The sequence below is a fragment of the Rhinolophus hipposideros genome (genome assembly GCF_964194185.1).
Source record: "Rhinolophus hipposideros genome assembly, chromosome: 6".
In the NCBI taxonomy this organism is placed as follows: Eukaryota; Metazoa; Chordata; class Mammalia; order Chiroptera; family Rhinolophidae; genus Rhinolophus; species Rhinolophus hipposideros.
The window spans coordinates 70,690,373-70,711,485 of record NC_138052.1 but is presented as its reverse complement, the minus strand read 5'-3'; the positions used below and the strand labels follow the sequence as shown (position 1 = coordinate 70,711,485).

At 40.2% G+C, this 21,113-nt stretch overlaps 1 protein-coding gene across 1 annotated transcript in view; it reads right to left on the bottom strand.

The window, feature by feature from the left end:
- The window catches only part of LOC308498560 (aldehyde oxidase 4-like), a gene marked incomplete at its 5' end in the record, with an annotated part of 96,312 nt that overhangs the window by 60,231 nt on the left and 14,968 nt on the right, over positions 1-21,113 (bottom strand). Inside the window, 4 exon segments of the mRNA XM_081050782.1 lie at positions 1,414-1,540; positions 6,182-6,290; positions 6,890-6,986; positions 11,216-11,273. Coding sequence (XP_080906908.1) covers positions 1,414-1,540; positions 6,182-6,290; positions 6,890-6,986; positions 11,216-11,273 — 391 coding nt within the window.

The window sequence follows — 21,113 nt, the reverse complement described above, 5'->3', positions numbered from 1 at the left end:
AGACCAACAATAATCAGAACAGTATGGTATTGGCAGAAAAATAGACACACAGACCAATGAAACAGAATTGAAAACACAGAAATAAACCCACATAAATATGGACAGATAATTTTCAATAAAGGAGCCAAAAACATACAACAGAGAAAAGACAGCCTCTTCAATAAATGGTGCTGGGAGAATTGGAAAGCCACATGCAAAAGAATGAAACTAGACTGTTATCTGTCACTGTGTACCAAAATTAACTAAAAACAGACCAAAGATCTAAACATAAGACCTGAAATAATAAACTGTATAGAAAAAAAAACATAGGTACTAAACTTATGGACCTTGGGTTTAAAAATCATTTTATGAATTTGACCTCGAAGGCAAGGGAAGTAAAAGCTAAAAGAAAATGAATGGGATCTATATCAAACATCCATATGAAAGCTTCTTCACAGCAAAAGAAACCACTGACAAAATAAGGAGGCAGCCAACCGAATGGGAGAAGATATTTGCAAATACCTCCATTAAGGGGCTAATATCCAAAATATATAAGGAACTCATACAACTAAACAACATAAAACACAATCCAATTTAAGAAATGGGCAGAAGACCTGAATAGACATTTCTCCAAAGAGAAGGCCAATGGACATATGAAAAGATGCTCAATGTCACTACTCGTCAGAGAAATGCAAATAAAAACCACAATGAGATATCATCTCACACCAGTTAGAATAGCTATCATCAACAAGACAAATAATAACAAGTTCTCTCCTAAGAATTAGTGACCGGTTACCTTGAAACTATATATGTTTGTCACAGAAAACGACATTTGCTAACATGTTTTTTGGGTAGAAAATTGTGTTTGTTCATTTAAATTTGATAGCTATTCGTCATAGGATATTAAATTGTTCACCACGCTTATTTGTGATAACCAATTGTGATAACTTATTTGTGATAACTAATTTGTGATAACTAATCTTAATCTTATAATGAACCCAACCAGAATATAAAAATGTAAAGTATCTGAAAGTTTATCCTCTATGTAAAATTAATTTTAATAAGAAGAGTTAATAAATAATTCTAACAGATTAATGAAAAAAACTAACAGGGTCTCATTTTTCCATACTACCCACATTTCCATAGTTGGAAAAGATTATATTAAAAGTATTAGAAACGACACATTTGAATGCCTTTACAGAGTGACAATGGGCCCCATTAAGGAAGAAAGGTTTGTAATGAAACCAGTCTTGCCCCAATTTTTGTCATCACTGCTGACAAAATGAAGGCATCACATCCTGGAAAAATTTTGTCTAAAGAAAAGGTACTAAGGAGGAAACTCAAAGCAGTGCCATGACATCTCACCATGGGTTGGGACCTCCTTCCCTAGTTACTTGGGTAGTTTCCTGCCTGCAATGGGGGAAGACGGCTCACCTCCAAGAGCTTTGGTTATCTGGTCAGGGGTCGGCTCTGGGTGGTTCCTCAGCAGTGTGTAGATAGACATCACCATCCCTGGGCTGCAGAAGCCACACTGCGTGCCATGACACTTGGCAAGTCTTTCCTGGGAGAAAATGGTACATTATTTATGCTTTACGCCTCTTGTTTCCCTACCTTTGACACTGGAAAGGACAGAAGCTTATATATTTGGCTTTCCACAAATAACTGCAGGGAAAAAATGTCACCCTGGAAGAAACATGTTTCTATTTCTTGAAATCATGTGCTTGTTTTTCCCCCTCAAGGAAAGCCTAGTGACAGATATTAATTAAGTCCCTCTGCTTTCTAGATTCTGTTTTCTTTATCTGTGAAATAGGCAGTGTAGTTTAGAGAACAAATAAAATACTTTGCAATTGCGCTCATGTGACTTTCAGTGCTTACTGTACCTCATTAATTGTGCGACATTAGGTGATTTACTTGACTTTTGTTCATCTTTAAAATTAGGATAATAATAGTATCTACTTTACAGGATGGTTGTGAGAATAAATGAATGAACATATGCAAATCATTTAACAGTTTCTGACAAGTCATTTTCATCATCTGCTCCATCTATATCATAGAATTTTTGATGAATTAAATGACAAAATCTGTACAAATGCTTTGAAAATTGTGAAGTGTTACTTAGTAGTATTGCTCCATCCATATATTTAATTTACACACATTCAACTTTATGCATTTAAATACAACAACAAGCCTTTCTGTAAGTGGACGCCACTAAGTGTTTTAAAGTCTCCCCTCCTGCCATCTGTTGTTATACCTAAGTCAGTCTCCCAAAGAGCCTGAACAGCTGTGGAAGCTCTGCATGGGAGGTCTGAGCTTTGAAACAACTGATGAGAGTGTGAGGAGTCATTTTGAGCAATGGAGAACGCCCACAGAGTGTGTGGTGATGAGAGACGCAAACACCGAGTGCTCCAGAGGCTTTGGGTCCGTTACCTGTGGCCACCATGGAGGAGGTGGGTGCAGCCATGCAGGCAAGGCCACACAAGGTGGATGAAGAATTGTGGAACCAAAGAGGGCTGTCTCAAGAGAGGATTCTCAAACACCTGGTGCTCACTTAACTGGGAAAAAGATTGTTGTGGGTGGTATTGAAGAAAACACTGAAGAACACCACCTAAGAGATGATTCTGAACAGTGTGGGAAAACTGAAGTGGCTAAAATCATGACTGACTGAGGCGGTGGCAAGAAGAGAGGCTTTTCTTTTCTGACCTTTGATGACCATGACTCTGTAGACAAGATTGTCATTCAGAAATACCACGCTGTGAATGGCCACAACTGTGACGTAAGGAAAGCCCTGTCTAAGCAAGAGATGGCCAGTGCATCATCCAGCCAAAGGGTTCGGTTCGGTTCTGGAAACTTCACTGGTGGCCAAGGAGGTGGTTTTGGTGGGAATGACAACTTTGGTCTTGGAGGAAAATTCGGTGGTCGAGGTGACTTTGGTGGCAATTGTGGTGGTGGGGAGGATATGGCAGCAGTGGGAATGGCTATAATGGATTTGATAATGATAGAAGCAATTTTGGAGGGCTGAAGGTAAAATGATTTTGACAATTACAACAATCAATCTTCAAATTGTGGACCCATGAAAGGAGCAAACTTTGAAGGCAGAAGCTTGGCCCCTGTGGCGGTGGGGGCCAATCCTTTGCCAAACCACTAAACCAAGGTGGCTGTGGCAGTTCAAGCAGCAGGAGTAGCTATGGCAGTGGCAGATGATTTTACTTGCTGTCAGGAAACAAAGCTTAGCAGGAGAGAATAGCCAGAGAAGTGACAGGGAAGCTCCAGGTTATAACAGATTTGTGAACTCAGCTGAGCACAGTGGTGGCAGGGCCTAGCTGCTATAAAGAAGACATGTTTTACACAATACTCATGTATGGGCAAAGAACTCGAGGACTGTATTTGTGACTAATTGTATAACAGGTTATTTTAGTTTCTGTTCTGTTCTGTGGGAAGTGTAAAGCCTTCCCAACAAAGGGTTTTAATGTAGTTTTTTTTTTGTACCCACGTTGTTGATTATGAAATGCAATAGTCTGATCATGACGCTTAATAAATGTGTCTTTATAAAAAAGTGCTGTGTAAACTCAGTCTACTCTGAAGCCTTCTTGGTAAATTAACCCTAACAGTGTGAAGTTAGAATTCCTTCAGGGTGATGGCAGGTTCCATTTGAAATATATTTCCAACCAGCTTGGGTGTAGAAGCCATTGTCTTCAGAAACCTTGGTGTCATTGAATTGACAGTTACTGTGTTGTGACCTAGAGCTCACCGTTAAAAGTGTCAGTCACCCAAGGAAAGTCCTGGAATTTATTTCGTTATTAATTATTGGCACATTTTATGTAATATAACTAAATTGAAATATGGTGCCAGAAAAAATTATAGATGATAATGAAGCTTGTGTATTATCCATTACCATGTATAATCAATAACTGATTTAAAAATACAACAACAATAAAAAGAGAGGGAGAATTGACAATGTACTTTGTCCACTCTATACAAGAGCCTGTGCCATGAAGATCTAGAAGGGAGACATGACTCTGTGGGTCCCTCTGTGTGTATTTGTCCCGTGTGTCCTTTGATGTGTACTCAACTGGTTGGCTCAACGTTTTTCAAACAGCTTGACTCGTAAGATGAAAGCCAAATATTTCCTTCATCTGTGGCTCAACTAAAAGGACAGACATTCAATAATACTGTAATAACTGTGTATGGTGTCAGATGGGTACTAGACTTATCGGGGGGGTTCTCTTCATAAGTTATATAAATGTCTAACCACTATGCTGTAAACCTGAATTTAATATAATACTGGATGTCAGCTGTAATTGAAAATTTAAAAAAATTAAAAAAATAATTAATTATGTTAATTCAACAATGACATATGTAACCCTCAAAACTAATGCAGATTAAAAAAAAAAGGACAGACACTGTTCTAATGTTACAGGGAAATATGGTTCTGTTGGATTTATCTAGCAGATGGCAAGTTGTTTGAGATGTGGCATTTAAACCTGGCTATAAATGTGCTGCTAAATATTTAACAACTGGATAGCTGAGGGGAAAAGCCCTGATTTACAGTTTCTAACATTTTTATTTGTACAACTATTTCCACCATTGCTGATGCCAAGCTTTCAACATGAGGTCACAATGTGGATTAGGGAGGAAATGCACAGTGGAATACCATTCTATGGCACTTCCACCACGTGGACACAATAGACAAATAATCTCAAATGCATAGATAGTAAAATGTAGTAAAATAATTAGGAGATGATGAATGTTGATATTAATTACCTTTTTTGAATATTACTTATTTAATTTTAAGTTCGTATAGTTTAATTGTTAATACTGGCTGTGTTTAAAGACTGGCTCACAAAATTCCTGAAAATTTAGCAATTAGCTCTCACAATACAGAACAAGTCTGCTCCAGGGCACTACTGAACAAATCTACCACCTGTGCTATTAAGATTTGAGAGAAAGAAATCTTATAAGCTGCAGCATTTGGTGCTGCCATAAGTGTAAAGGTGTAGAGCCAGGTATGGGGTGAGGTGGGCACCAGGCACGCAGTAACTGGATGAGATTAAAAGTCAGTATGGTTACATCTGCTGAAACTGTAGAATTTGATAATTTGGGGTTAATGCTTTTTTTTCTGAATGGGAACTTTGAGTTTTTTTCACCTTGTCTTAAGGGGAGGAAAATTTATTCATATAGTAAAAAGCTATGCGAGGGATCTGTTGGTTCAACAGATAGGCAAAGAGTAACTTTGTTGATGTGTACGTTAGTTTACAAAGGTCAAATTCCATAATGTTAAAGTCCACATGTTGCATATAAAATTTTGTAGAGTTACATCAATATTGAGTAAATTTGTTGGTATGTCAAATTTTAGTTTTCCAGTTACTTGAGTGTGAATTCTCACATTTACAAATACTGCGGTAGTTCAACGGACCTCAAATGAGGCTTAAGTAACACTGGACACTGTCGTACTACAGTTAATTGCATCCAGATTCTAGGAAAAATGAATGCTACTGGAAGTTGAAAAACAAAGCCATTAGGTTCATGAAAGTCATGCACTATCACCAAGTGCCCCTCCGTGGTAGCACCCTGTCAGAGGAAGCTCGTAGCCTCCACTTTCTAACTACAATCTTCTATGGAAAGGAATTTCAAGGGAAACGATGGCTCGTCATAGTTTTCTTTCTACACACTGCTTTTAAAACTTAACCTCTGCAGAAGTTCCGATTCTAGTATATAAAAATAACATGGTTATTTAGAGAAATAACCATTTCTCTAAAAAGTCCTCTAAACTTGAGTAAACGCTGTCGTGTTAGCTGTGTTTTATTGCAGCATGGTGTTCAGTTACTCGTGAGACATCTGGGGGGCATCTGGAGAGTATGTGTACCCATAATTGCCTCCTAGTAAGAGTCCAGGAATTTTGAAGTAGACAGCTACTATATTTTATAAACTTTTGGTTTTCTATCCAATTTTCTTTTCTTGTCACACTGGATTGTCCGTGTTTTAGTTTCAGGCAAGGATAGGGCTGAGAAGTTAAGATATATTAAAATCAGTGAAGGAATCTTGGTTTATATACCAATGTCTGAGAAGATCCCTAGTTATGAAGCACTGAATCTCATAAAATGAGAATTTGTAATCACAAAGGATTTCAGAGTGGGTAGCCTATTTGGGGTACATTAGACTCTGTGGGATACCATGTGGGATGGCAATCACAGCACACTCTTACCTGCACGGGGTGAATCCTGGTTTTGATGCTTCCTACACCTTCTACGGTGGTGACAGCAGCTCCATACAGAGAGCAGATGGGCACGAGGCACGCAGTAACTGGATAATGGCTATGATGGATTAAAGAGAAGACACTGGAATCATAGGGAGTGGGTAACATAATTCAGGGAGTAATTTCAGTCCAGGAGAGTCATGAGACTATATTTCTTTGAGAATACAGAGACTACAGATACAAACCCATAAAGTTCTGGAAGAGTCTAAGAAAGGACTTACATATGGCTGGTGTAGGATGGTAGAGAGAAATGGAAAAAAAATAACAAAGAGTTTTGTGTAGGATCACCAAGAGACCCTCATTCTCCTTTTTTCCCTCCTCATTGTAGGGAAAGGAAGCTTTATACTCCTCAGATGATATATTGACTTATATTAAGTACCATGAGGTAGTTAAGCCCAGTGATTCTCAACCTTGTGAACCTTTTAAAAGTACAGGTACTCTGTTTACACATCAGCCCAGTGAAATATATTCTGATGGGAAGAAAGTCGGTGGGAAAGCTCTGGAGCTTGGGAAGCTGCAGAGAGAGTTGGCCTGGACCCAACAAGACAGTGACAGACACCTGGAGAGAGGGGAGGAGCGCATGGGGACAGAGAAGTGGGAGGCTTCGCATCCTTCCCAGATGTGCCCAAGCAGGGCCCTGGCCAATGCAAAGGATACTGGATCTTCTTGTTCTTGGGGTTGTATCTGGACACCATGACGGTGCAGGAGCCACAGCCTCCTTCCCCACAACTGTACTTAGTGCCTGTGAGGTGGACTGGAAGGAAGGGAGTCAAGGAAAACGGGCTCGGGCCCCTCTGTTTCTCACACTTTTCTGCCTTGGATGCTGATAACAAGCAACACATTCTCTTGGGTTGAAGGTACCAAGGTTTCTTGCTCAGAGAGTGCATGTAAATGCAAAGGTGAGAAGAAATCCTTACAGACCCACACTGCCTGATCTGAAACCCTCAGAGCCAGAGGCATTTCTAAATGTAAAATTTTCCATATTTTGGAAAAGGAAAAAGATAACACTCCCAAGCAGGGCTAGAGAAACACCTTGTAATCCAACACGTTACTATTTCTGCAGTGCACCATCTGGATATTCACACTGCGTGGGATATATTAAGACTACAGAGAATGTCCTGCTACTTAGATCAGGATTTATATCCAAATGAGGTGGGAAAAAGCCTGTTGAATTTAGAGATGTGGAAATGGATTCTAGATTCATGTTGCCTTATTGCTGTGGAGGCGGAGCGTGTACAAAACTTAGAAAAATCCCTGTAATGCAGGGTCTCAGCTCCCACGTCCTGCACAAGAACACAGGATATGGTGAGGTCACAAAGGAACACCATCAGAGCCATAAATAGGGAAGTTATACCACTATATTCTCAATGGTGTCTGGTCGAGACACAAAAGCAAACATCTGCCAGTACCCCAATGAGGGGTCTTCCTGCACCCCAGTCTCGCTGGCAGCTGGGCAAGACACAGGAAGTAGGATCCACATGATCCACAATCTGCCATGCATGCTTGCTAACCCCACTTGCTAGCCGCAATCCACTGTCTGCTTCTCTGCCAACCAAGCAACCCCCTAGTGTAGCCCCGACAGTTACATCAGCGGCTAATTGGCTAACTAGTCATAGCTGATGGGCATCTACTACACGAGTCAGCACCTTTCCACATGAGGCTGAGAGCCTGGAAACTGCTGTCTGAAACTCTGGCCCCACAATCCCTTTGGGAGGTTTACCTTTCCTGATTCAGCAATGTAATGCTTTTACCTTCTTATGGAATTAGAGGATATTGATTTAATAACCATGTTTCCTGAGCCAGTAATGTCAACAACCATTGTGTAATATCCCCCTGTAAGACGCTTGCATATTTTCATAAAGGGAGACCAAATAATATACATAAATCCTCTCCTGCTTTATGTTCTATAAGAATATGGAATTTGCTTGAGGCCTTTTCTGAGTGAGGTTTAAAAAGGATTTCATGTGTGGTAATAATTGGCTTTGGTGGAGGTTAAGATTAACTTCACCTTAGAAATTGCTGCCACGGAGAAGTAATACTCAGGACTCCCCTGGAGTAAAGCACTGAAAGAGTCTCTGCAGAGGTCCAGAGAGGTTGCACACCCCCTTCTCTGTTCTTTAGTCCCCTGTCTGAGACAGCTATTCCTGCTTAGGCGGGTCAAGCTTCCCACTTGTAGGCAGAGGGCCAAAAGTCATGTGGGTAATACCTTAATTAGAGTGCCCCATTAAACAGGGCAGAAAAAGCAAAGAAACTGTCATGCAGGGTCTCTGGTCCTGCTCCCCGCATTAGAATGCAGGATATAGTGACAACTCTTTACATTCATCAGAATAAATTTTTTTCAGTTCCTCAAAAGCACTGTATTCTCTTGCCTCTGCCTCCACGCCCACCTTCACCCCCTGCACTGCTGACTGGAATACCCTTGCCCCCAAGCTTTCCATTTAGCCAGCAAACTCCTACTCAACCAAACTCCTACTCAAACTCTTTCCTTTCCTCCCCAAACCCGGTGTGAGTGCCCTGCCTGTGTCCCCACATCATAGCACTCATCACCCTTGCTGTTGCCTCTTCACTGGCTGTCTCCCTCCCTAGACTGAGGGCAAGGTGTGTCTTCTAGCTTACATCTAAACACTTGGCGCTTAGCACAATTTGTTAGCTGAATGAGGAATTGTTTTGAGAACTGCAAGAAGTGTTAGGGCTTCAGTGGCAGGCATGTGAAGGGTGTGGGAAACAAGGACACATGTTTAGGGAGCCTCTGAGACATCCTGTTCTCCAGTTCTATCCTAGAACCAGGATCTCACGGAGATTTAGCAGCTTTCAAATGACACACCCTCTTTGCCCCTAGTACTACCTGTGGACCATTCACTCTTAGCAGTGTATTACCTGGTTCCACAGGTTAGATTGCTTCAAACCAGGCCGGGAGGTACGGAAAGAGAAGAGGGAAAAGTGATATAGAATCTCACCTCAGCAGGTCTGGGCTGGGCAGCTGGGATAGGTGGAGTGACTCTGTGGGAGGCAATGACCTTGGGAAAGAGTGGAATGGTAAAAGGGAGCGGCGAGACCCTTAAATAAATTTGGCTCCTTGTGTAACTGTGTCCCATTCTGGGAGTGACACCTAAGCCAGGCTCCAAGTCAGCAGCCAATTAGGGTTTTCTTGGTGCCTGAAGTATTGGAGACCTGCCTTCAGGAAAAATAAAAAAAATATGAATATAAATTAGGTACAGGGCCTTGGAAGGCGCCTTGGAGTCCCGTGAAAAGTGAAGTAGGCTGGTGCTTGTATGTGCACGTGAGGGGCTGACTGTGGCAGAAAATCTGTGTGGTTATTCACAAATGTTCATGAGAATCACCTACTCGAGGAACAAGTTAAAAATAAAGCCTCTGATGCCATCTCATAACTGTTGACTCTGTAATCAGAGGGTGGGTCCTAGAAGTCTCAGGGGAGTCCTATTTTTTCAGAGAAAGTTATTTATGATGTTAGGTACCAGAAAGAAATGAACAGAGGAGGAGACTGGGGAGATGGGAAATTAGGATGGTAGGGTGGTTCTGCCTAGAGCTGCTTTTGGCCATGTTTACGTGGCAGTCCATGAATTTTTAGCTTGCTCCTAATATAGATGAATTTCTTTATTTAAGGATGTGCAGAGAAAGCATGGTGAAGTGTGTGGTGGATTTAGAAGCGGAATAAGAGGGAAGTGATAGGGTGTACTGACTAACAGTGAGATTTTGAACCTGAGTAAGTGGGAAATGGTAGAATCAGTGAGGGAGGATTTGGCCTGTGTTCTGTTTTTCTTTGTTTTCTAGCTATAAGCCCAGTTCCTGGAATAGTGAGTGGAATAAGGACAGTAGTGTTTAATATTGGCTAGAGTAGTAAAATGAAGGGGTAGGAAACCAGACTGAAAGGGCTGAAAGAGAAAACGAGGCATCAGGCACACATAATTTGTTAGATATGTTTGGCAAGGAAAAACAGGGAGAAATGAAGTAGTGTTTTTGGGTGTGTATGTTGGGAGGCAAAAAGTGAAGATCCTGGAGAAAGAGGGGGTGATATTGTCTTGTATATCACTGAATCCCTAGAGCCCAACACAGTGCCTGGCTCTTAACAGGTACTCAATAAATATTTTTTAACTTATATAAGAAATTGTTAAACTTATATAACAAACATACATTTTTTAAACTTATATAATAAATATACTAAATACACATGTTTTACACATTATATATTTTGAAATAATTATCGTCTCACAGGAAGTTACAAAAATATTACAGACAGGATCCCATGTGCCTGTGTCACAGCTTCCCTCAATGGGGACAACATCAAAGCTATAATACAACATCAAAGCTGGGAAATGCATCAGCGCTACACTGATAACCAGACAACAGGTTTTACCACTTATCCATGCACTCACACCATGTGTGCAATTTTATCTCATAAATAGATCTCTGTAATCACCGCCACAATCACTCCTTCGTGCTACGTCTTTATAGTTGCACCAAAACTCAAGAAGTCCTTTTTGAGGTCCCGATCCAAGACGGAGATCTGGGAGTGCATTCACTCTACTTTGCAATTTTGAAATATTTTTCTAAAACTTTGTTTTCTGTAATAAGGATTATGAAAAGGAATAGGCGACAAGTCAATGAAATACCCTTGTGGGAAACTCTTGTCAGATATGCACCCCGAGCAATTGACTGGTCATTTTTACATTCACACTCCTGAGTACGAACCCACCATCAGGGTGACTATGGGGCTCAAAAGTCTAAAGTTATTTCTAAAGTTATCACTCTCGTGGTTCACTGGAGGGGGTCTTTTGGTTTTGTTTGGGTGAAAACTACAACAACTAAAGTACAAATCTATCACTTTTAGATGCAATTGGACTCTATAAATTGAACACAAGGCTATTTACCCAGAGCAAATACCAAGTGACTTTCTTCAGAAGTCTTAGCGTGATCACTTTTTACCACCCAATCCGGACTGATGACAGTGAAATAGAAGGATATGGACTTTTCTCAGGTAAAATAGTAGATTTTGTTCAGGATCAGCACTCTTCTCTATGACCTAGATTGTGAAATGAGAGAAAGAATTTAGGAAGATAATATCAACATGTTATGGCAATCCATTGTTTGGGGGCATGTTTCTGATAGGTCGTGGCTTCACAGGGAGGAAAAAAAAAAGATATCTCTTTAAACTCCTGGAACCAGAATTTTGAAGAAATCGTGGAGCTTTATTTCAATGTCTCTGAAGTTTGTAATATATATGACAATTATAAATTCTGGGTTTTTTTTCCTTAAAGTTACCTGGAAAGGACCCAGATTGGGGAAATGGATACACAGATTCCAAAATTGATTCAAGACAACTCGGGGCCATAGAAAGTCATAAAAAGTGTTAGCCAGAGATGATTTCTTAAGGTCATAAGGGAGTATAGTATAAAGGATCCACTTCTGTGTCCCCAACTTGTCCTCCCCAGTGAACTAGAGGTGCCAGTAGGTGAAGGAAGTGCAGAAGGGAGCATGAGTCGCTCATGTTGTACTTTAGGCTGCCACTGCCAGTGGGTCAAGCTGGCACATGAGAGGAAAGCTACCTGCCCTCCCTGGCCCAAGCAGTTCCTCCGCTGGGTATAGTTAAGCAAGATTAGAGAGGAGAACGAAGAGAAGGGTAACAGTGAACCTAGAAAAAGAGGGTATCATTCCACTAAAAGTGCTTTTATTTTTATTACCCCCCCAAAGCAAAAAATGACTTTATTTTTCATAACTGCCTCCTATTTCTAAGCCTCCTTCCGAGCCCTCAGAGGATCTGAGTAGCCAGAGATGGCACAGCACCCATTATGGAATTGAAGAATCAATGCCGAACATGGAGAAAGCAAGATTAGACTCTGGGAAATTAATTAAAACCTGCTAAGTGCAATACTGATGTATCAAATCCATAGTATTCCCGGCATTTAAAATAAATATTTCAGTAATCATATGAAATGCTGGTCATAACATTAGCTGCACTCACAGAATTGTACTGGTACCATCTGTTTTTTCCAATAATTTGTAGACATTTAAGAAATAAATCCTTGTTTAGTAAGTACATGAGAGCAGGAGCAACCTCACTGGTGACCAGAGACTTGCAAGTGAAACCCACAATGAGATACCACTTTACACCCATCAGATTAGCAAATCTCAGAAAATCTGTTTCTATGAAGTATTGGTACATCACAGATTGGCAAATTATAATTTGGCCAAGAAGTGGCACCCATCATGCAGTGTGAACTGCGGGAAACGTAACTTGTGCAGGATTCTGGAAAGCCACCTGGTAGGACCTATGAAATCAGCATGCTACAATTTCACTTAGAGAGTCTCTTGCCAGTGTCAGTAAGGAGACACATGGTAGGATGTTCACCGTGGCATTTCTTGGGATGGTGGGGAACTGGAAGCATCCTGTACGTCTATCACTAGAGGACTGGATAAGTGGAATGAAGGATGTGCACAGCCTGGAGAACTACGCATGCAGAACTAATGAGCCAGGTGTACAAGGAGCAACATGGATAGATCGCAAACACAGTGGTGAGTCACAAAAAAAATAAAAGGAGATTCAAATCACAGTTCCACTTGTATAAGTTAAGAATATACACATGCTCATGCATAGCCAAACGCTGTACAGTTGATCTTTGAACAACACGGGGTTTCGGGGCTCCGACCTATCCCCCCCTGCAGAGTTGAAAATCTGTGTATAACTTTTAGCTTCCCGAAAACTTAACTATTAATAGCCTACTGTTGACTGGAAACCTCACCGATAACATACAGTCGATGAACACATATTTTGTATGTTACATGTATTATATACTGTATTCTTACAATGAAGTAAGCTAGAAAAAATGCTACTAAGAAAATTATAAGCTGAAGCTGAACAATAATGAATCTCAACTAAAATTATATATATATATATATATATATATATATATATATATATATTTACAAGAAGTGGAGCACAGCATTAGGAATAGAGGCAGTGGAAATGTAATGGCTGTGTGTGATGTCAGGGGGTAGTAGAGGGGGGGAGGGGGTTGTCACTGTGTGAGGGATATAAATGATAAATGTCTAACTATTACATTGTTTTGTACACCTGAAACTAATAAAAAATTAATAAAGCTACAATGACCATCAGAGCACACATATTCACTGATAAGTGGGATATAAAACTTAAAGCAACAAAGGAACAAGACAAACAAATAAAGAAACAAAAACTCATAGAAATACACAACAGTTTCGTGGTTTCCAGAGGGTAAGGAGGGAGGGTGGTAGTAGATGAGGGTAAACAGGATCAAATAGAAGGACAATAGAAGGAGAACTGACTCTGGGTGGTGAATACACAGTGTAATATATAGATAATGTATTACAGAATTGTACACTTGAAACCTATGTGACTGTACTAACCATTGTCACCCCCAATAAACTTTAATAAAGAAAAAGAAAACTTCCAAGAAAAAGAAAATTACAAAAAATATACATTTACAGGATTTATTGAAAAATTCCTGCCTATATGTAGATCTGTACAGTTCCATCCTGTGTTATTCAAAGATCAACTGTGTAAATTTCAAGGATACATCCATATTTCTAAATAACTATATGGAAAGTGTAAGGGAAGAATACATATTTCAAATGCACATGGGGGGAAGGAAATAAAGAGAAGACAGGAAATCAAAAGAAAAACAATAAAATAATGTAAAGCAAAAGAAGAGCTTTATCTAGACTGTGACGATGATGCGTCATTGAAGGAGTGTGCTTTGCTCAATTTCGTGCCACTGGGTCTAAGGAAGGAAATACAACCACAAAACTAACATTAAAACCAATTTCTTTGAAGAGGTGCATATATTTCTTCCCCCACCCAAAATTTTTTTTTGACCATCTGTAACTTGTCTTAGACATTTGTAAAACAGAGAAAAGTAGTAAAAACATCTAAATGCCAGATGTGAATCAAGAGTAGAGACCTGGAGAGGGAATATTCTAACATGATAAGTGGTTTTATTCACAACAAAGGTAAAGTAGCAACGCCAATTTTCCTTGCACTCAGAAAAGTTCTTCGCTTTTGAATTACTACAAATTGTCACTCAGCAATTATTTTTCTGCTATTCTAGTTGGCTTCTGGTCATTCAAGATCCTCACCTATGAGTAAACATTATCACCAAACCCAGACTTTTTCTTCTTTTGTTTCCACTTTTTGTTTTTCAGTTCAGAGGTTTCCCAACAATGATGTTTCCCTGCTCTTTGACATGCAAAATTGTCAAGAAATTTTTCCTTGATTGAAGTTGTGTTTCCTCCTTTAGGGAAGAACACCCATAATCTACAACTGAGGCTTGAGAAGAAAAATCACTAACACAAAATTTCTTCCCAAAATAATTTCCTAGTTTAATATTTTACTAGTTTTTTCCTCAAAGCACCTCAAACTTTTCGTTTACTCATCTTGCTCATCAAAGTCCAGGGTTGAGAACAACTGAGCATTAGCGTTGCACATTTCTTCTGCAGTGGAAAAAGTAGGCTACTTATTCCATTGAGCAGAGGTGCTTCAGCCTCTAGGTCAATTGATCCGACTGAAGGGATTTGTTAAGGCAAAACAAAATCATTCTTTCCTATTTTCATCCTCAATGTCATATATGCCTTCTATTAAAATAGCATTGGTGAACTTGAGTACTGCGAATAGCCAAATAAAGAGGGGAAAGACATAGTCTTTCATACCTGTGTCAGAATTCACTGCCATTATATCAAACAAATAAAAATAAGAGTTCCTTACTCATTTCAAAAGAAAAGTGAAGAGCTATCAAAGGTCCCCATGCTTTAATATTTTTGCAGTAAACCGTGAACTAACAACCCATGTTCAAGTTCATAGCACTATGTACAGAGGGTGCCAAAAAACATATACATATTTTAAGAAAGGAAAAACCTGTATTAAAATTGTAATATTCAATATATAACAATAACAAAGATAAATACAAGTCATGTGTATACATTTTTTGGCACCCCCAGAGTATATGACTTGAAGAAGACAGAATTGAGAGGTTAAATAAGAAATGGCATAATAGTGTAAAAATTAGCTTGGCTTTTGTTCCTGGTATACAAAAGTTCACATAATCATTCACAAACTTACCTTTCTTCCATTCACAAAAAAAATCAGCTCATCAGAATTAGGAAGAGAAGGCATTATGGCAGAAAAAAATGCTTCCACAATAGAAGTTTTTTTCTCCTAAACAGCCGATATGTGAGGCCCAAAGCCTGGATGCCAATCAGTCTTGGGGAAGCCCAAGCTGCAGCAGCAGGCTGATACGGGATGATTTATAGCCACACTGCCAGACAGGAGCACCAACCAGGGCTCTCTGCTCGCCCCACCTACGGGCATTTGAAATAGCTCTTGGCAACGCCCTGTTTTTTCCCCACAAGTGAGCCAAATCAGAGTCTTTGCCATTCCCCTTTGAAGTCCAAGATTGGTTTGTTTCCCAGGGGAATGTGTTTAAAGGCAGGGAGTAATAAATAAAAATGTTGGATGGTGAGAAGGGGAAAGATTTAGTATGAATTTTGGAGGTAGAACCCACTGGATCAGTTAATAGGTTAGATGAGGGTCAGGGTAAGGGAAAGAGGACTCAAGGATGAGTCCTGGTTTTCTGGGTTGAGAAATTGGGTGAACGGTGGAGCCATTTGTGGAGATAAGAAGACTGGGGGCATGACGTTGGGGATGGAGCTGATGGAACCAAGATCCTCTCTTGGGTCTGTTCAATTTGAGTTGCCTGTTTGACTTCAAGTGCATGTGTCAGTTGGACATAGGAATTCGGAGGTCAGGGGAGGAGCCTAGACTGGGATGCCAACCTAAGCGTCATCAGCTCAGAGATGATATAAGCAAAAACTCTGTGGGGGTTGTAGTGTATGGGGGGAAACTCACACTTCTACTGTGGCAGGATGTTTATCTGATGTGCTTCCCACTTGCCATTCCTTTCCCCACTTTTCAGGTATCAGTGAGGGCATTAAACACTCCTGGACTTCAGCGTGGCATTCTTCTGTTAGGAATAGGAGTGCAAGAAGAATCTAATGAAGGCTCAGACTGAGCTTTAAAACAGGCCTTGAAACTCTTGGCAGAGACATCAGGAACAAAGACAGGTGACACCGTGGACAGATATGCTAAACTGTCCTTAATCTGCTACAGGAACTTTGTCCTCTTATTGAGTTTCTGCTGCCAGTGGAATGGGGCTTGAGATAAAATTTAAATATATATATATATATATATATATATATATATATATATATATATATATATATATATATATATATTTGATGAACCAAGTATATAATATATGCCAGGGATGCCAAAAAAATTTATACAATGGACACTTTGGTCAACGTTGCTCAAGCAGTAGTTCGCCATAATCAGAAGTGTCTGGACGCTGATGTAACCACTTTGAGCACCTTTTGTAATTGCAGAAGTCAAATGTGTATTCATCTTTTGTTATTGGTATATATTGAGTATTACAATTTTAATAGTTTTTTCCTTTCTTACAATGTGTATACATTTTTTTGGCACCCTCTGTACACACACACACACACACACACACACACACACACACACACTCATGCATGCATGCTCCTGCTGTCAGACAATTAAGTTTGCGAACTTGTTGCAACGATGTTGCTAACCGTTTTTAACATCAGAGGGATTATTCATTATGAATTTGTACCAACTGGACAAACAGTTAACCAAGTTTACTATTTGGAAGTGCTGAAAAGGCTGCGTGAAAAAGTGAGACAAACTGAACTTTTCACCAACAATTCATGGATCTTGAATCACGACAATGCACCAGCTCATATGGCACTGTCTGTGAGGGAGTTTTTAGCCAGTAAACAGATAACTGTATTGGAACACCCTGCCTACTCACCTGATCTGGCCCCCAATGACTTCTTTCTTTACCTGAAGGTGAACGAAATATTGAAATCAAGACATTTTGATGACATTCAGAACATCAGGGGTAATATGACAACAGCTCTGATGGCCATTCCAGAAAAAGAGTTCCAAAATTGCTTTGAAAGGTGGACTAGGCACTGGTGTAGGCACATAGCTTCCCAAGGGGAGTACTTTGAAGTTGACCGTAGTGATGATCAGCAATGAAGAAGTATGGAACGCTTTTTTTTGGATGAATTCATGAACTTAACTGTCACAACTTGTGTGTGTGTGTGTGTGTGTGTATTTACATTTGTGTAATAGCTAACCTCTATTCAGTATCCAAGTACATACCAAGTGAAATGCTCCCCTAAGTTAGCTCATTTTAATCTTCATGACAATCTTAGAGGTGGGAATATACTCTCCATTTTACAAATGAAGGATCTGAGGCACCACAGAAAGATAGTTATATGTTTTGTTTGTGTCCTATGAAATTCTTGTTTATAATCTCACATGCTTGTTTCCTTAACCACCTGGTGAGACAGAAAATAATTCTGTTTCCCTGGGAATCTTGGGTAGTTTACCCTAACAGAGTAATAAAGTTTTCGCTGCATGTGAAATAGAAACTATCGCAGGTTTAAATGTCAGGGCAATTCATCCGCTAGCTTTTATCCCTAAAGTTTTCAAAAATTCCAAGACCTGACTCTGGGTGTCTTGTAGCCACAGACTGGGTTGGCTTAGTTTTACCACTTCTGGGATGTGCTTGGTAGGAAGACCCAGCATGGTTCTCCTGAGATGTGTTGACAATTCCAGGTCCAGGCTATTTTGATGTCCTTTGTCAAGCAGATGAAGCTGAAGTGTCTCCCTGGTGAGTAGAAATGTGTATATACAGAACAGCGACTGTCCTTGAAGATGTAATAGCACAAAGATCCTTTCAGAGCCCTAAGGCTCTTTAAGTGTGTGTAATACAGTGATGTGTTCCCTCCTAATACGTGAAAATCAGAAATTACACCTTGGAGTTTTAGGTATTTCTTGAGCTTCTGCTTTGTCAGTAGGCTTGGAACTTGTTTGCTCAAAGATGTAAAACTACAGATTTTTCCTTGTCACAGTGGGAAGTCTCAACCACCCTGGAAATGCAGGCCATGTTGGGAGCTTGGCTGCCTCGTAGGCCTGGAGACTTCATCAAGGGACTACCCTCTCACGTCTAAACGTACCAGATGTTGAAACACACACTTACCACTTGTCCACATGTAGCAAATCAAACACCCAGGCAGAAATAAGGCTCCTTGGGACAGAATTGTCTAAAGTATACTGCTTTCCTGAAACATTTCCACAGCTTTTGTCTATCATTTACAATCTGTACTTGATTTTGGTGTTTTTGAGTTCTGGTTCATCTATAAAATGGAGCCCTCAGTTCTGCTACCAAGTGGCTGGCCAAGAATCCCTTAGCATTCTTCGGCCATACAGTTGCTATCTACCCCAGGAGCTAAAGGAAACTTCCACATAGCGGCAGGATAACATTGTCTTTTTCTTCTTCGGTCAAGAATGGATTCTTTTTGAAGCAATTCTCCAAGGGTGCATCATATCTGAGAAACAGTGCAGAACTCTCCTTCCTACATACCCCTGTGCTCACTGCCTCTCCTGCCTCCACATAGACTACTGGTCTCCCCAAAGGGCAGTTCTATTAGTGCATTTCATATTGTCATTGTAACAAAGTTAGTTATTTTTAAAGGCTTTTGTCTTTTGCAATTAGGACAAGGCAAAGACTAACAAAGGAGGTGTGTCCCTAGTCCTCCTTCCTCCTCTCTACGCCTCCTTAAGACCTTTTGTTCCTCCCCACTGGTTTCTGATGGTGGGGAGGAAACAAAAGGAAGACAGAACTAGAAGACAGACAAGCCAGACGCGGGTCAGAATTTGGTGGGTTTTGGAGAAAGAGCATTCGCAGGGCTTTGGAGAATTAGGAGAAAACAGGCTTCCTAAAAGTGTTATGATGAGTTATCAATCTCAGTTAACATTCTTCAAATACATGAGTATTGGCAACATATTAGCATTATTTTTGTTTATCAGACTATTTTTTAGTGCTGTTTGGTATACGGACCCATGGGAACAGGAATCTGTTGGTACACAATTCTGTCCACCCAGGACCAAAGCATTTATTTGGATCCTAGTGTACTTTGCTGAAGGGACAGCCAGTCGTGTTCTCTGGGGAGGATTCTATGAGAGTTATATTGTTTCTTACTTTCAGTTGAAGTCTCCTCTATCTCGGGACCCACCTGCCTGCCTTCCTGGATTCTGCCCTCTGCTGGGCAGACATAGCCCAGTTCAGGGGTTCATGAAAATGTTTTCCTTTCTTTTAAAATCACAATCATAATAAAAGGAATATAAACCAGCCTCGATTGTATTTGTTTTTGTATCAATACAGCTGTAAAATATAGTTTTTAATGTTTGTGAAGGAGCCCATAATGGCAAAAGCCCCCCAAACAGGCCCAACCCTGCACTGTATCACCGGTTGCAGTGCCCGCTACCATTGGGGCAGGTTGAACTCAGGGGTGAAACATTTGCGACAATGCTTGTCAACAGACCTACGCCAAATGCTTCAACTTTGCTTTTAATAAATTCAGTATGATAATTTGGTTTTCATCTGCTTAATTCCTCTCTTGCTCAACTGTCCTGAATTCCGGTGGCCTCTTCAAACCCTCGCACATCAGCGAAACTAATCATTTCACAGTCTCAGTCAGTTTCACATTCCAGCTACTTATTTCAGTGTGTCAAATCCATTCTTTCACAGCCTTCCATGTGGCTAAAGTTATTTTCGACACTTCCAGTGGAATTCCCTGGCATAAACTACTGCAGTTCTTTCCCTGGCTTTGATTCAACTAAATTTAATGCAAATACAAGTTTTACTGCTTGAGGAACCTCAATTATTTCTCCTATGGTTTGGGTGCCACGCTGTAGCATGGAGCACCCAGGAAAATAAGAGGTCTTAAGGACCTGCTACAGCAAATGAGTCTTCGTTTTGGTCGTGCTCACCATAACCTTGACTCTCTTGGCCAGGTTGCAAGCTTCGTAGATGGACTTCTCTTTTCTATTGTGGTCCCTCAAACTTATTTTCAATACTACAATTGGAATGATGGATTAAAAACACAAATCTGAACATGTCAGTTGTGTATGCCTAAAACCCTTCAGTGACTTGACCTGTTTTGGGAGAAAACAAGATGCTAATGCAGCCACACAGTTTGGGGGTCTGGCCTCACCCCCCACAGGCTCTTCATCCCACTACTGATGCTCACAGCACAGGTCTTCTCCCACTTCCTGGATCATCCCCCACATTTCTTACTAGAGACCCTTTCAGCAGAATTCCCTGGTGTGAACTACTGAAGTTCTTTCCCTAGCTAATTACTGCTCTATTATTTTTCAGGGAATCGCATTAGGATCACTCTCTCTAAAAGTTGTCTCTGACCCCCAAATCTAAAAGCCCCTGATATTATCTTCACTGACTACTTCCTATTCTGAGTACCATCAAAGCTTACAATGACATGTGTGTGATTACTTGTTTAATGTCCGTCTCTTCTATTAGATCGTGAACTCCACGGAGGCTGCTTTGTCTTGTTCACCATGTGTCTCCAATGTCTAGCACAAAGCCTAGCTCACATAAAGACAAAGGATGTTTTGTTTGTTTTTTTTTAGAAGAATGACTGAAGTCATACTATAATGAGGTATTTACAGTAAAGATTTTAGAGTGAGTCTGCTATGGGTTTCCTGTTCTTTCTCTCTAAAGAATTGATAATAAGACTACACAGTGTGGCTGAGAGAATAATCTGTGTTCTTTTTAGACCCCCTACTGGGTGATCTGTTTTATTTGTCCCACTAGGAGCCCTGCTATTTCAGGGCACTTAGTGCTCATCACAGACAGTTTTTAACTTGCTCAAAGAAAAGTCTTTTAGTACAAAATCTCTATCAGTTAATTTCTACTGAAGTCTTGGCCTCTCTCCAATT